At 37.3% G+C, this 16983-nt stretch overlaps 1 protein-coding gene across 1 annotated transcript in view; it reads left to right on the top strand.

The window, feature by feature from the left end:
• Positions 1–16983, top strand: part of SLC24A2 (solute carrier family 24 member 2) — a 115375-nt gene that overhangs the window by 83896 nt on the left and 14496 nt on the right. The window contains exons 5-7 of the mRNA XM_034072843.1: positions 213–263; positions 7057–7152; positions 8526–8614. Coding sequence (XP_033928734.1) covers positions 213–263; positions 7057–7152; positions 8526–8614 — 236 coding nt within the window. The remainder of the gene's footprint in view (positions 1–212; positions 264–7056; positions 7153–8525; positions 8615–16983) is intronic.

Here is a 16983-nt window from a genome sequence, read left to right as displayed (position 1 = left end):
TATATCACTTTAGCAAGTTACTTATCTAAAGCCAGTGACTTGTGAAGTTTCAGGCGGGGAAAGCACTGCCATTTCTGTAATCTGTCTTTCACTGTGCTGCAGAATTTTTTGCATAATCACTATTTGAGTTTATGAAGCACATGCAAAAACGTGTACATTTCTTGAATGTCTGCTGGTTCCTTATCTTTGTGTCTTTTACTGTGATGTTGTAGAGCTTGGATCATATGGAAACCTAAAATATTATGACACAATGACTGAAGAAGGTAAGAAATATTTTAGAATTGTTTGTATGAGCTTTTTAAGCCCCTTCTATGTGTTTATTTCTTTTCTTCATTTTTCATAGTCCTATTTTCAGTTTTTCCATTTTTAAAAAACTTCTTTTTGCATGTCTTCATTGATGGTGCAATCAGTTTTGGCTCTTTTTTCAGTTTTTTGTTTTCAGCATTGCAATTTTGCTTTTTCAGATAAGGAAATACAATTAAATGCTTTTATTAAGAAACATACATGCAAAGTCAAACTTACAAATTACACAGCATAATATAACATTGATTGTAGATGTTTATTTTATGCTCTGTTTTCCAGTGCATTGAAAAAGATGAATTAACTTATGAAAGTTCAAATCATTCAGTTTGAGAACAATTGTTAAAGGACTTCAGTTTAATTCAAAAGTAATGAACTTTTTTTATTCAAAAGTAATGAACAAACTTTAAAATATCGACATGATTGTTCCTGGGGTATTAATTGTATGCTTAATTGCCATGCAAAAATTATACAGTTTAAAACCCTGATTCTAGCAATCAAGAAGGAAGTAATTAAGAGCCTGGACCAAGTGAAATCTCAGGATTTTTTTCTGCTGATTCAAAAGCACTGCAGGTTATTACACTAATTTAGGAAAAGCAGTTAATTTTGTACAGAATTTCCAACCCATGCTTTCAGTTCTAGTGCAGTCAGCATTTCTATAATTTGGAAGCTTTTCTGGACCACGACCTGATTGTAGGATCAAAGCCTCTTGTCCAGCACTCTGATTATAATGCCAGATAGATGGTTTCATGGGTGTTCAGCTTAGGGACAGAGGATAGAGGGAAGCCTGAGGCCTGTGGAAAAGTTAGCTGTTATTCCTACTTATTTTTAATGTTGGGGATATAAGGCAAATAATTTAATTATCTGTTTTTAAAACCACAGTTGTTTACTAGTTCAGATTATTCTTGAAGTTGAAAAGATTTTAAGAAAACCTTTATATGACTTACTTGTGATCATTTCTCCAGGGCATAACAAAGAAAGTGGTAACTTCTGACTATCTCCCACTGTCTGTATCTGGTATTGATACTCAAATATAACCGTAATATTCTGGGGATGGCTGTAGGAGATGGTTCCTTGCACCTTTGTTCTTGATATTGGAAGATACTGTTTACTTCTGTAGCAGGCATGAGCTCATTGGGCAGTTCGGCCTCATCATCCTCCTTTGCCCAGATCCACCATCTGAAGGCAAATGGTGCTGTCTCTGTTGTTCAAATACTTATCTCAAGCACCTGAAATAAGTCATTAGCCCAGGTCAATTAGACACAGCTACTAGAGCTAAGGCTTTTGCAGTATGTTTTATCTCAGTCTTCATTACAAACAAGATGTGAAGATCAATTCTCATTGTAACCAGAGTTTGGAATGTTAAGGTTTTTATTTTTACGCTAAAGTATTTAATCTATCATTTAAAAAAAAGTCACTGTGTTAGTAGCCTTCTGATGTTCATAAATACTCCATTGTCAGTTAAATGTAGCAGTTTGTGAGAAAATGCCTGTACAAGTATGATACAACCCAGAAGTATTTCAATCAAACTTGCTGTTTGGATCTTCAGAAATATAATAACTTTCATTATGGATCATGCTTATTGGCATTATCTGTTTCCCTCTTTCTTTCCTTCTTTTGACTGGCCTTTTTATACATTTTGTATGGAAAGTTTGTCACAAGAATATGTAAACCCAGTTACAAATATGTGGATTTTTTTTCTAAAGTAGTACATCCTTACCTCCATGTCCTCAAACCCTGAGTGAAGGTAGGTAGTCCTGCAGTGGAGAAGCACAGGCACATCTATTCTTGTTTCAGCCTCAGAACAGAAACAAGAAGTAAAAGTTAGGTCCCAACACTTAACCTAAGAGCCAGAGTGCCATTGTGCTCCATATCTTAGAAGCTGATATCTATTGTTGAATTTGCTCTTATTTGGTCTGAAAATGACTAAATAAACTGCAGATTAATCAGGCCAAACTGGAAGAGAAAATATACCCTACCCTGGGAAGAGACCCTCACAATAATTTGTGGTATCAGATCACCTTCACCTACAGCCTCTAAGGTGACAAAATTACATACATTTTCATTTTATGCTTCTGCGGGATTTTAAAGTTGAAGGAGAAAGCACATGAGGTGGATTTCTGAAATTGATCAGTTGTGACTCACTAGTTGTGTTCCACAACTGGCCGCAAGCAGGAATGGTAAGTATGGTTCAGGTTGCTCAAAAGATACAGATTTGACATGTTCAAACTCATGGAAACTTGGTGATAGCTGCATAGATGCAGTAATATGCGCTTGATACTGAAAACTAGACAAATGGTAATGATTTTTTTTTAAATAGTGAATTTCTGAAGATAAACTATTTTCCAGTCAAAGCACAAGCTTTCCTGACCCAGGGAATCTGTAGTGTGCAATTCACATTGTAGTAAAAGGACTGGTTTTTAAACATATCCTTGATCAGGAGGAGAATCTCTGTCAACTGGTGCCAGCTGGAGATACTCATGCAGATCAAGTCATATCTATGTTATACAATACTACTTTGCTTGCATATATTCAAATAAAACTAATTAGGTTTTAAGCTACCTTCTTTGCTGGTCACCTGGCCTTGTTCTCCTGTTCCTTCTACCCATTCTTTGTAAACTAAAATAAACTGCAAAATCCATCTGAGTTCAGTGAATCTAAATAAATTAAGAATTTTCTACAACAGCCTATCCTTTTTTGGGTCCATGGAATCAAGAATATTCATTTACCTAAACTTTTACGGTACCAGATGGTGTGAAAATTACTCTTAGCTAGTCAAACACATAGTACAGCATAGGACTGTTAAAAAAGAAACATAAGCTCCTACTTTCTCCTAGAAATAAGAAGAGCAACATAAAATTCCTATGGAATGTTTTAGTAAACCCATCTAAAGATGAGAAAAAAGGCTTGAGAGAAGATCTAAGATGAGAGCTTTGGGAGGTGCTGTAAATTTGAATGACTTAGAAACATCCTGAGCTGGTCCTTTTTCCTGTGGCTCTGTGCTTCACCTTTGCGGAAAAAGTTTTGGTTTGTTTTGGAGGAGAAGAACATCAGGAAAAGGGAGGGAGGAGGCATATCTCTGCTGGTTTCTTACATCTCACTGTCTTCATGCAGGCTAGAACTACGGCTTTTGCCTTAGTTTCATGCTTTTCATAGTCAATATTATGTCTTTTGGGCAATTCCTGACGCTGTGTTTTACCTACACTGAGTAAATCAAATAGAAGGCCATGGTGTAAAACAATATAGGCCGAACCATGTATGTACTGAGAAATACAAATAAACCAAAACACAGTTCTATTTCAAATGTTGAAGTTAGTTTCCATGACAGTGACTTATAAATGTGGAACAGTCTCTGGAATGAAGCAGTACAACTTAGTGTTAAAAGTCAAGGTAAGAAATTCTTCTTGAGGATGGGGAGGAGCCTTTTAGAAATATGAAAAAAATTGAAAACAACTTCAATTAAGCTAATTTAAATAGTGTACATCTCTGTGGAGACAGTTTCTTTGCAATTCAATAATGGCTCAAGTTTTTTCTATTAAAAAAAAATTAAACCATTTCAGTCAATCTCAAACAAAAATTTAGAATATCCTTACACAATTCTGTATCATTTTAATTAACTTCTTTAGTTGAAACTTAAGTTACAAGGTCCTGCACCATCCTGGAGACATGGTAGAAACATGGATGGTTCAGCATTCAGAAAATATCTCAGTTACATAATTTGCATTGCTTGCAAAAAATACATTTGTGTATTTGGGGCATCACAAGCCAAATTCTCAAGCATACATAGCTGAGCTGGAGTCTGAAACCTAAAGCAATCTTTTGTCAAACTGGCTTACATGTTCTTTGAAAATTATGGTGGCATCTTTTAGTATCTACACGTTTCTGGATAAGCACTTCCCAAGCGCCTATAGTGTTTCAAAAGAGACCAGGAATAGACTTAATTCTTAGCATTTCAGCTTACTTATTTGGAAATAGGATTTGCATTTTTTCCTCTGTTTTTTCTTTCTCTTATCTGATATCCCAAGCAATTCCCTTTCTTTTTTTCTTTCTTTAACTCTTTTGTTTCTTCTTCCCTTCCTAATAAAAATCTCTGTCACTTCACCCTGCACACTGAAATAAAGAGGTGGCTTTCTATTTATTATGATTTAAAGCTAGATAATCTTCTATAGGCAATTTTACTCTAGGTGCCAAGTACCAAAAAAGGTAATCTTTGCAATGTCTCGTGTATGGCTAATTATTTTTTTTTTTGGAACATGAGGAGTTAGTGAAAATATAGGGACTGCTAAAAGGACAGTACCACTTATCAAATCTTTGTGGCATTTTTATTACTTTCCAAGTGATTTTCTGTTGACAAATTCCACTTCCCAGCAAATGACAGCAGCTAGTCTCTGTGGACTGTGCATATGTTTCTTCACATACAAAAGTGTTGGTGGAGGGGGCTGAACTTCCCATTTGGGAGAGGGAAGAGGGGATCTCTTTCTTGACTAATCATTTATTTTTGTGTGTCTATTGGTTTAGCTTGGAAATAGTTACTGTTATCCAGCTGAGTTAATTGTGACTTCTCACTGTCACTTCCTACTGTTAATCAATTTTGTGATTCCTCTGAAATATCTTTTGTTCTTAAGCCTGTGCTGGTTTTGCTGCAGAGCACCAACAGTTTTCAATGGATTTTTTAACTGAAGATAGAGAACTAAAACTGTCCTGTGTGGTAATCAGTGTTCTTAATTAGAAGTGTACTGGTAATAACATTCTTAATTAGAAGGGTACTGTACCATATTCACCAGTTACACTTTTTAAAATGTTTAAAAAAGACTTACAATAGCAATGAGGGTAACAATAAATAAATAAATAAATAAATAAATAAATAAATAAAGGCATATATATAATCTTTCTACACTGCACAAACTGTCATAAGCTGTCCAAAGAATCCTTACATAGAAAAATAAACCACTGTAGAGGAAGGATTAAATTAATTTCACTTAAAATTTGCCATCTTTGACATGATCTAGCTTGAGTGTGTCATTTGGACTCAGTGGTCAATAAACAGTGAGAGGACCTGAGGCCTGGCTTAGGATGGAATGAGTTGCTGTGGAAACAGTCTAGACTAAGAGCTGCATGGTTAACCTCATAGGAGACAAAAAGCACCTGTCAGATTGAAAAGAAAATTTACCTTTGAGAAGCTGTATTGAAATCCTGTGTTCTGGATATTTCTTCTTCCCCCTCTGAAGTATCTGTAGAAATCACAGACACATAGTTAAGTCCAAAGTGACACAGCTGACTGCAGTCACCATCATGCTATGTATGCATTCGTCTGAAATTCTGTCTTATGATACTAATAGAGACTTGAAACTATTTTGGTTTGTTTATAACAGCCTGATTTATCTGTATTCATAGAATCATAGAACAGAATCATAGCACAGCTAAGGTTGGAAAGGACCTTAAGATCATCTAGTTCCAACCCCCCTGTCATGGGCAGGGACACCTCACACTAAACCATTTCACCCAAGGTTCTGTCCAACTTGGCCTTGAACACCACCAGGGATGGAGTATTCACAACTTCCCTGGGCAACCCATTCCAGTGCCTCACCATCCTAACAGTAAAGAATTTCTTCCTTATATCCAGTCTAAACCTCTGCTGTTTAAGTTTCAACCTGTTACCCCTTGTCCTATCACTACAGTCCCTAATAGTCCCTCTCCAGCATCCCTGTGGCCCCCTTCAGATAATGGAAGGCTGCTATGAGGTCTCCATGCAGCCTTCTCTTCTCCAGGATGAACAGCACCAACTTCCTCAGCCTGTCTTCATATGGAAGGTGCTCCAGCCCCTGATCACCTTCATGGTCCTCCTCTGGACTTGTTCCAACAATTCCATGTTTTTATGTTGAGGACACCAGAACTGCACACAATACTCCAAGTGAGGTCTCACAAGAGCAGAGTAGAGGGGCAGGATCACCTCCTTCGACCTGCTGGTCACAATCCTTTTGATGCAGCCCAGGATATGGTTGGCTTTCTGGGCTGTAAGCGCACCCTGAATCTGGCTCATGTTCATTTTCTCATCCACCAGCACCCCCAAGTCCTTCTTCTTGGGCTGCTCTGAATCTCTTCTTTGCCCAACCTGTAGCTGTGCCTGGGATTGCTCCAACCCAGGCGTAGGACCTTGCACTTGTCATCGTTAAACTTCATGAGGTTGGCATCAGCCCACCTCACAAGAATGTCATGGTCCCTCTGGATGGCATTCCTTCCCTCCAGCGTATCAACTGAATCACATGGCTCAGTTTCATTGGCAAACTTGCTGAGGGCACACTCAATCCCACTGTCCATGTCACCAGCAAAGATGTTGAACAAGATCTGTCCCAACACCAGTTCCTGAGGGACACCACTTATTACTGGTCTCTAGCTGGACATTGAGCCATTGACCATAAGTCTTTGCATGTGGCCAAATTCATCTTCTGTTTAGCCTGAAATCCTACACCTGCAGTTTTATAGGTGGAACTTTACTGACTGCTTTCAAAGAAAAATAATAGCATTTGTTCTCAATTTCTTGCTGAATTCTCATAATAGAAAATAAAAAAAATCCATAAAAAAACAAAAAAGGAGAAAAGTATATATGAAAACATCAGTTAGTTTTAGTAACATTTGCTGTTTGAGGAGGGATGGCAGTGGATTATCAGCACTGATTTATGGAGTCTAAGCTGTGGCAAAGGAACTTTGCATCTCAAAATGGCTGCACTTAAATAATGAAAATGCTTTTTTTTTTAGGAAAGTTCAAGGAAAAGGCCTCAATTCTGCATAAGATCGCCAAAAAGAAGTGCCAGGTGGAAGACACTGAAAGGCAAAATGGAGCTGCTAATCATGGTGAGAGCAGCAGTACAGATTTATCACCTGTTCCTGTGGGCCTTTTTAGCTGTTTCATTTTTCTTGAAAATCCTTAGGGATTAATTTCTCCTTCTACTTCATTTGTGCTATGTTAGTAAAAAATTCTGATTCCCTGTGCAAAAGAGTATAAAACTTCTGGATGGGATGGGAGTTAAGTGCAAGAAGAGAAAGTCAGTTAAGGCTTTTAAAGCCTCCTGGCAGGGCTGGATAGAAAAAAGCAATGCTAATTTTGGATATGTATTGCAGTTACAGAAATAGACAAAAGTTACTCACAGCTTATATGTGATAATTTAAATAATTTATTGAGCTGCCCTAGGAGAATATGTTTTATGTGATATCACCCTTGTCACAAAAGAAACAGCCTTTGTACTATTTGCTTCCAAAATCAAGCAGTTGGATGGGACAGCCATAATGTTAGCTGTGGGATTAGGAGACAGCACACATGCACTGAAATAGTTACAAGTCGTCTGGCACTCCACTGTGGCTGTGATCTTGGATTTTTAATTTAATAGAATCTCAGGATAGGAGTAACGTAACTAGACAGCTGCATTTACTTCTGTACGTAAAAGCACACCATGAAGCATGTTGAACTTGAGTTAGACATTTCATATTGCTATTCCCAATAACTTTATGTTGTCCAAGGGATTTTTGGCCATTGCCAAAAATCTAGTACATACTTACAGAGGTAATTCCTGTTTAGAGATTTCTGTGATAGTCAAAGGGTAAATTTGAATAAATTGCTATCAGAAACTAAAGGCCCAATTTTATCCCTTTAATTCCTGTAAAAGTTTAGCACAAGGAGTACAGGATTCTATTTTAAAGATCATCCTCTGTTATTGCATGTTATTAGACTATCTATTTACTCTTTTCACACATTTTTGCATGAGAAGGAACATGAGTACAGCTTGGAAATTACTAATTGCAGGGGTTACTGTGTTATAAAATTTCTATCTCACTGAATATATCCTCCTGCCTGTAAATGCAACATGCTGCCTTCTTTAATGTCTGGGGAGAATGCTATATGTCAGTATTTACGTGAAGGATTAGTTTCAGTGAGTCTAGCATAAAAAAGAGCATTGAATATTGTAAAGAATGTACATTTTTCTAGGACACGAGTACTAGCAGAATAGTTTCTTCAAATGCAAGCTGATCACTCAAAAGAATTTTATTAAAATGTGTACTGGTCGAATGGAAGACAAAATGTTTGGCTCTTTTAAAGGCAAATATTGGTCCATCATCCGTATTTGATGGTTTACTTTTACTCAATATATGACAGCAGTTTCACTAATAGATATGTTACTTAATATTTTCTTGTGTTGTTTTCCCACTCTTATTTATGGACGATGACACAGAAAAAGGTGTGAAAGTGGAAGTTGCAGTAACACCACCAAGTGATTCAGGACCAGTGCAGAATGGAATCGCACATAATGTTGAAGAAGAGGTTAATGTATTTTTTATTCTTTTTATTTTAATATTGGTAAATACATTGCATGCTTGATTGTGCTTTTCACCAAAGTATACATTTTAATAGCAAGAAGCTGTTAATATGAACTGTTTACAATGCATTTAATCTTCATTTACAACTGAGCCAAATGTACTGTTTGCCATATAAAAAAGCTCTTCTCTTGTGCTCCTGCCCTTCAGCATAAGGCAAAATGGTACTCTCGAAAGTATTGTTTTACGAAATGTATTTTTTCTTATCAGATAAGATGTTCACAACCCTAAATATAGCTAATAGATACTGTTTGATTATCATCACCATTGTATGCAACCTGTTCTCTTGAAAGTGTCATGTTGTGCTTCGTGAGATAGTTAAAAGTAGTTGTAAATGATGAGCTGTACACAAAAACTTCTCAGCCTGTCTTCCTTTATCTTGAGACAACTAAGAAAATAAGGTGAATGAGGTACAGTAAACTAGTGTTTGCATGACTGTTCTTGCATATGGTTAAAACCTGCAAATGAAGTAATTAAACACTTAAAATGTATTTATTTTAGTGTATACCTTTGGTAAATTGTAACTAACTCATAATGTATCTGTCTTGCACAATGTCTACTAAAACAGCTATACAGTTGAGCTAGCTTCTTTCTTAAACACATTGCAACTCCCAGTTTTGCTGACTACAAAATTTGGTCCTGACAGGCCCTTTTGTAAGGTTTTTAATTTTTTAAAGAAAATTATTAATACCACACGCATCCCAGGTGGGCAAACAAGTGGAAAAGTGGTGGTGAATTGATTTTGCTAAACATGGGCACTGCTCTTTCAGACTGAGACAGCAAAAGCTGCAGATAGAGAAAGTCTTCTAAAAATAATCCTTGACACAGAAGCTTCAGTGGTTTTGTTTGAACAATTTTATTTCTTACCCTTCTCTTGAGGCCATAGTGACACAAGAATGTACTAAAAGAGATGGCTGAGCAGTGGTCTATACCATAACATGTGCTTTGCCTTATTAAAAGTGGGATGAGCTGTGTTGCATTTACATACAGCAAAATAATGCAAAACAAGGAAATAGCCATGTTTTGTTTTGAATCATCCCAGGTTTATAGCAAGTTGATACTTGGTTATTTATAACTTCAGAAAATTGTTAGTCAAAGTCAGAGATCATCAGGGGATGTAAAAGATATGGGTAAATTTTATATCCTGAGTGATCAGTAATGCTAATAACTCTCCCAAGGGAAGGAGAGTGTAGTAAGAACAGTAAATCACCTTTTCTGTTACTCTAAGTTGTTCAGAGTGACGTGCCACTTAAAGACCCATGTCAGCCCAAGAAAGCGTTACTTTTATGTAAATGAGATTAATAAAATCTATGTAATAAAGATTCTCAGCACTGCATTTCAACACTCAACACTTTAAGGTAAGGAAAGATCAATTTTCAGATCCATTTGGATCCTGTTCTGAGAGTCCAACCCTTACCACTACAGTAAAATAGGTCTTTAGACTATTTTTTAACTTCAGAAGGAAACAAAACAACAAAACAAAACAACCCCTCCACCCCTTCCCCCCCCCCCAAAAAAAAAAAAGAAAATCCAAAGCAGAGTGGCTTTTAGACTTCTGTTATCAAAGGTTAATAAGGGATGACATAGCCTGATGTAACCCAGTAGGGTGTATTTAAATCAGTACATGGGATGGATGAAAAATCTGATTGACTCTAATAGAGTTTGGTAGCTTAAGAAAGCGACTGGTCTTGCTTTGTAAGATCTTTTCCACTGAGACTGTTCATTGAAAACAATGAAGGAAAAGCAATCTTAAGTAATCACATGTCACAGCCATGTCCATATGCTATCATTTTGCATTGCAATGAAGCAGTTTCTAAGCTTGTACAGAAATCTGCAAGGTCAAGGAGCCTCATCATTCAAGACAATGGTTTCAATTTCAAGCAACCCCACAGAAAGGAGGAAAAATTATTGCAGGAGTACACTCCTCAGCAATGTCTTCCTCTCATCTCCCTCTAGACATTTTAAACTTTCAGTGAGGAAGGGTTTGGAACTTTTATGTTCATTTCGGCAAGTATTGAAAAACTACTGTGCTGTATCAGAGGTGGTGTACATTATTTGTCGTTATCCAAATGGCAACATGTAGCAAGCAGGGAGGTTTGTAACCGACAGAGGAGTGATTCTACAGATTCAGCTCCCTACAGATTCAGCTCCATCAGTCTGAAAAAAAGAATTTTAGGTGTCTGCTCTCACAGTAAAAAATAGCAATTCCCTAATAACATTTTGAGATGTCCTGTGCTGGGTTCCTCCCCAGTAGCCTTTCTAATTTTTACTTTTCCAGTGATAATCTGATAGCTGCTGCTATCTCAGGCTGTTTCATTTATTGATATGCTGGAATCTCCTTTGAAATTTAAAAATATATATTGGAAGTTTTGAAAAGCTTCAATAAAAACAGTCTACTCATTCATGTAACAAATAAATAGATCTCTATGATACTTAGGACTCTATTTTGCTGAAAGGTTCTCTGCCTACTCTGTGCTGTACAGGGATCCCTTCCTCAACATATGACGTAGCTTTTTGTGCACAGCTTCTTGATACACTTTACCAGGCTGTGGCATCACTCTGAAGCTAACACTTGGCTATTTGGTTTACTTCTGCTTTGTCTACTGGCTTCCTGGACACTAATAAGATTAATCCTGATTTATAGAAGTGTAGGCAACAACAGAATCATACAGCATTCACATGTCCTTTTTCTTTGACTAAGATTAGATTTTGAGGAAGGTACATTGGTCATTGCCCTCCCAAGTCTTCTGTCTAGCTTTTCCAAACTTCAGGTAGACACTACATACCCCTAGGAAATAGTCTGTCTTCAAAGACAATGGTATCACTTCTAAGAGCAGTTGTGTTCAGGGGAGTAATACCGAAGGTACAGGATAGTATGCCAGCCAGTCCTCATCAATAGTCTCTCCTTCTCTTTAAAAACCTAGCTCATTGAAGTTGAGCAACAAGAACGAAGTCATTACAGGTCAGTCTTGACCTACAAATGCTCTTGAATTTGTATCTTTTTGAAAACAAGTGTTCTCAATTTTACACTGAGAACATAAATTGTTTCCATTTGATGAGTAGAATTGTCCTGGGTTCAGCAGTAGCAGTAATTTTTTTCTCCCTCTTAGTAGCTGCTGCAGTGCTGTGTTTTTGACTCTCAGCCTGAGAACAACGCTGATAACACTGATGTTTTTAGTTGCTGCTCTGTATTTACTCTGACCAAGGACTTTGTGAGTCTCATGCTCTGCCAGGGAGGAGGGGAAGCCAGGAGGAAGTAGAGACAGGACACCTGACCCAAACTAGCCAAAGAGGTATTCCATACCACAGCACGTCATGCCCATTGGGGGCAGTCAACCCGGAAGGGTTTGATCACTGCTCGGGTCAGGCTGGGTATCAGTCAGCGGGTGGTAAGCGATTGTATTCTCTTCCCTTGTTATTTCCCTTATCATTATTATTATTGGTGGTAGCAGTAGTGGTTTGTGTTATACCTTAGTTACTGGACTGTTCTTATCTCAACCCGTGGGAGTTACATTCTTTCAATTCTCCTCCCCATTCCTCTAGGAGCTGGGGTTGGGGGGGTGGGGGGTGGGGCGAGTAAGGAGGGAGTCAGTGCGTAACTGCGTGGTTCTGGGCTGTCGACGGGGCTTAAACCATGACAGTTCTCTTTGGTGCCCAGCATGGGTGACAAAATTCAATCTGGCAGCTTGAATTTTTGATTATTTTTCTTTACTCCAATGCAAAAGGAAGTGTTATAGTGTCGTAATCTTGAAATATAATATAACATTGCTTCTCTCCAATTTTCCACTTGTATATGGCCAGAGATATGGTTTTGTGACCCATAAGCACTCTTTAGAAAACCTCTTAAAAAAACTTAACCATTAGTGCCCTCATGTCCCAGTAATGAACATTCAGAACTGGGAGAATTAGAAACACTATCCTTATTGAGGAACCAAGCCACAAATATACCTTTTTCGGGGAAAAAAAATTGTCTTGGAGACTGTGGGCTGGGAAATGGGTATATTCACATAGCAGTATTCCTAAAACATGTTTTCACTGAGGATACAGAAGGGGTGAATAGGGATCTAATTCCTTCTTCTCCACTGCCAAATTCTACTATGGTCTTCCTGCTTTTCCTTCTTCAGAAACAACCATAGTATATTTGTGGATTTTCTTACTTTTCAGTGATTCAAATTAGGGTGCCTGGATCTGAATCCCTAGACCCAAGAATTTTAGTAATATGAAGTTCTGTATTGGAGTTAACATTGTCTGAAAATAAGTACATTAAAAATTTTTGTTCCACTACTAGAAAGAGAATGTGCAAAATAAACCCATCTTATTTATGTATTATAGTGTGATGTAGACCCTTGTAAAAGGAAGGTCTCAGGCTAAGACTGCAGGAAAAAGGGGAAAAATAGATTTTATGTCGTATATTACTTTTCATGTATTTGTAATATAATCGTATTTTTTAAAAAGTGTGATACTTCAAGTGCCATGATTTAGTTTTCCTTATACCTTTACTGGTTTCTTAGCGGTTTTTTTTGGTCAGCTTTATATTATTTTCAGATTCTTCACTCCTTTCCTTCTTTTTCAATTACACAAGGCTGAAACACTATACAAGGCAGTGTTGAGGACACTGTCAGTAAATGACTTTCATAGGGTTTCATGAACTGGGTGAATTTTACTTTATTTTTTTTTTCTTTTGATCTCTTCATCTGTCTCTTCCAACCCCACTGTCTTGGTTTTCCCTTTTTCCCAGGCCTTTAATTCCATTCTTTTCAGTCCACTCTCCTCCAAGAAACTTCAGCTGACCTCTTGCTAGCCCAGTCCCTTGAGCAGCAAGATAAATTTATGTCCTTATGCTGCTTGTAGAGTTCAAAAAGGCTTTCAGAAACTGTCCCTAGCAACTCATTCATTTGTCCCAGACAGTAAGACTCATATAATCTCACTTCCACTGTAAGGAGAAGCACTTTGATAAAAGCAGGATCCTCAGCTGAGGACAGACAGCTGTGGTCCTCTTCCCAGACCCTAGCCAGCACAGCAGGGAACAATACCTCCTCACACCATACAGTCTAAAAGGCATTCCTGGTTCATTTGTAGACAGAAATTGCCTTCCCTTCTGCTAGATATTGCTTCTTCCTCAAGGATTTTGTTCTACTTAGAGCAGTCTGTCTCTTAACCTTTAGCGGGTTGCCACAAAGGAGAAAACTTCATAAAGTGGTACTGAGCATGTATGAGAAAATGAAAGAAGACTAAAAGAGCACTGACTGTCTCATTAAATGTTTTATAGGGTGCCCTTCACAGAAATTACCTTTCTGGGAAGTCCAATTGTCTCCCTTCCCCCTGCCATCTTCTTAACAAGCATTTCATTAAGTGTGCTCGGTCACAGTCGTTTTAACCTGTGGCTTTCCTAAAAATAGTTTCCAATCTGAAGATAACACCTTTTCCTCCCCCACACACATGCACATATGCATATACACGCACAAACACACACACATGCACACACTTTTTCCTGTTTCCATAGAAACCCTACTGGAAAATGTTTACATGATAACCATGTCAGAGAGAGCTTTTCCAAAAAAATAGGTGGCATCTTAGGAAAATTACTCAAATGCTTTATTCTTTTCATTTGATCTAATCTGCTTACCTGAGCAACAGTGCGGTAAAGCACATTTCGCATTCTTCACCAAAGAATTGCAGCAGCAGTATGGTGTGCTGCATTCCAGGATAGGGCCCCTAGTGGGGACAGGTCTCCCCCACTCTGGAGTACTCTCCATCAAATTAGCATGATGTGAATCTAAGTAGTGTTGCATTCTGTGACTTGGGCTATGATTCTGGACTATATTAAATATTCATATTCTATAGGGAGAGGGTAGAGAAGATTAGAGCAGCCTTTGTTGTAAGGCCATGATATATTCCAGCATCCCTAGTATTTCTTTAACCAGTCTTAAAAATTACATTTTCCGAAGCCCAAACGTTTTCTCAGTTGCCACACTCACTCTAATGTAAATGACCGCATCTAGTTTGACATTTTGTAACTTAATGAGAATGGCACTGCCATCAGAAGAGATTGATCTTTATTTTCCCAAGGCTACTCAGTTGCCTATTCCACTTTTTTTTCTGCTCTATACCAGTTTCACTTACTTGAAAACTAGAATAATGAAAAATGGCATGAAGACAAAGGCTTATTCTTCAAATGTACCTCCATCACACCATAGCTGTTTCTTCTGGTGGGCTGACTGCAGTTTTGACTATTACATTCTGAGTATTTCTTTTCAAATTCCCCGAAGAGTGCTGGCATTAATGTGGACATAATAAAACGTAACCTGCAAGAACTGTGCTTTGAACTATTTGTTCAAGAGCCTAGGAGGACACAAACAGAAAGAATCTCAAGCAAATGCCTACCTTGCTCCTTCCCATAGGCTCCACTAAAAGGTAGCTCCTAGTGAGTTTACAGTTGCAGAGAGGATTAATACAAATTCTTTGCCCTAAGAAGAGTAACCATATATAAGAAATGCATTCTGAAATCTCAGAGATTTAGTTTTATTCCCTATTTGAGTTTTACTCAAGAATTCATGAGGAAAAATGTTTTCTGTCTTACTTACCCCATAGAAATTGAATTCTACTGTATGAGCTTACTATCTCACTTCTTTTACATTTGTTTGGTTTTTCTTCAAGTGAGAGGTGGAGCATGAATGGGCAATTCAAGTTACAGACAAGAAACAGAAAACAGAGACCTGAAGTTCTTCACAGTAAGGCTCAATTGCCTGTTCTCTGCCTTTCTAGTGAAATAAATTAACAAGAGATTTGCTATTCTAAAGAGGAAAATTATTTTAAATTCTGAATATTTCTACTTACCTCTGTGACAGGTAACATTTGGAGACATCATATTTTTTTCTAAATTCACTCACTGTGAGAAGTTGGGTTGTACAGAGCTTTCCACTTCCAAGAGAAGAAAAAAATAACCCTCAGCTGTCTTTTGCAGTACAATTGTGTAAAGAAAAAAAGTTGCCTATTTATAGATGACACAATATCTATACTTTAGCATAAGCAAACTGAACTGCAGGTAGTTCCTGTCTGCAGCTTCCTTTCTTCTGGAGTCCTAATGCTAATTCTGTATTGATCGATGATATCAGAAGTCAAAATGCATGTGAAATATACAAGCATGAGAATTTATAACTCAGCTCTTCAGCTTAGTTGGGCTAACAGAATAATCCTCAGAATATAGTATTTAGAATTCTTATGCTATAGCTGTTGCAGCAATACAGATTAGTTGGTAAATAGTGGAAGATTAAGTATTTCAGATAAGTTTGAGGTGTTCAATTGTACTTATTTTCCATTTTTTCCTACTGTAAGGAAAAAAGTATAAGAATGCAGTTTGATGTTGTGCCAGAAAAGCAGCTGTTTTTCCTAAGATGAGCATAAGCATCCATGGAGACAAGGATCTAATAATGTTTACTAAAACCACTGACTAGATTATGAGTTTAGCAGATGGAGTTTGCTATAAGCTGTTGTTTGTAAACAAAATATATATTAAATGTCACAATATGTTTTGTTTATATAAAGTGAAACATACCATGATTTCCTCTGTTTGGAAAAATTTTCTTGGGAGACTGGGGAAAGTTGTCAGACCAGTCCTCAGCAAAACAGTAAGAGATTTCTTCTGTGTGATTACAGGCAAGTATTAGATAGATGTTCTTGGATTAACAGCTTGAGAAATATGGAGCATCCAGAGATTTGGTGTCTTTTTTATTGTTCATAGTGAGTTATATGAAGAGGAATTGAAGTAGCAAAACCAGGGTTATAATTTATGTAGATTCGTTTAAAAGAAAAGAGTATTTGATATATATGTGTAAAACAAAACAGAGCAAAACATTTCTAATCTCATTTCTTGAAATTAGGGAATCATAACTATATTTTTTGTAGTTTAGACATGTATCTCATTAACCCTCATATAATATGCAAAGGGATTGTCTTTCTATTAGAGAATTGATTTGGTTATCATTGTTGATTATTATTTGCTAGGGTACCATGTCCACTCCATCTAGGCATGAGTGGTTTATGCCTGTGGTGGTCAGCAGTGCACATGTGTGTATAACAAAAAGACAGTCCTAAGCGCAAGCGAAAAAAAAAAAAAAGGAAACAAGAAATAAGAGTGGAAAGAATTAGGACAGCTAGTAAGAATTTCATAGAAACACACTAATTACTATTATATATGAAGATCTAATGTAGCTTATGTCTAATGACTGGAGCACAAGCGGTGTTCTTTTCTGCCCTTCCACTTACAGGAAATGAAAGTGAAGAAACAGGAAGAGCCAGAGATCAATACCTGGCTCT

This window comes from Melopsittacus undulatus, chromosome Z, assembly GCF_012275295.1.
Source record: "Melopsittacus undulatus isolate bMelUnd1 chromosome Z, bMelUnd1.mat.Z, whole genome shotgun sequence".
Taxonomy (NCBI): Eukaryota; Metazoa; Chordata; class Aves; order Psittaciformes; family Psittaculidae; genus Melopsittacus; species Melopsittacus undulatus.
The sequence above is the reverse complement of the archived record's forward strand: the minus strand, read 5'-3'. Positions and strand labels throughout refer to the sequence as shown.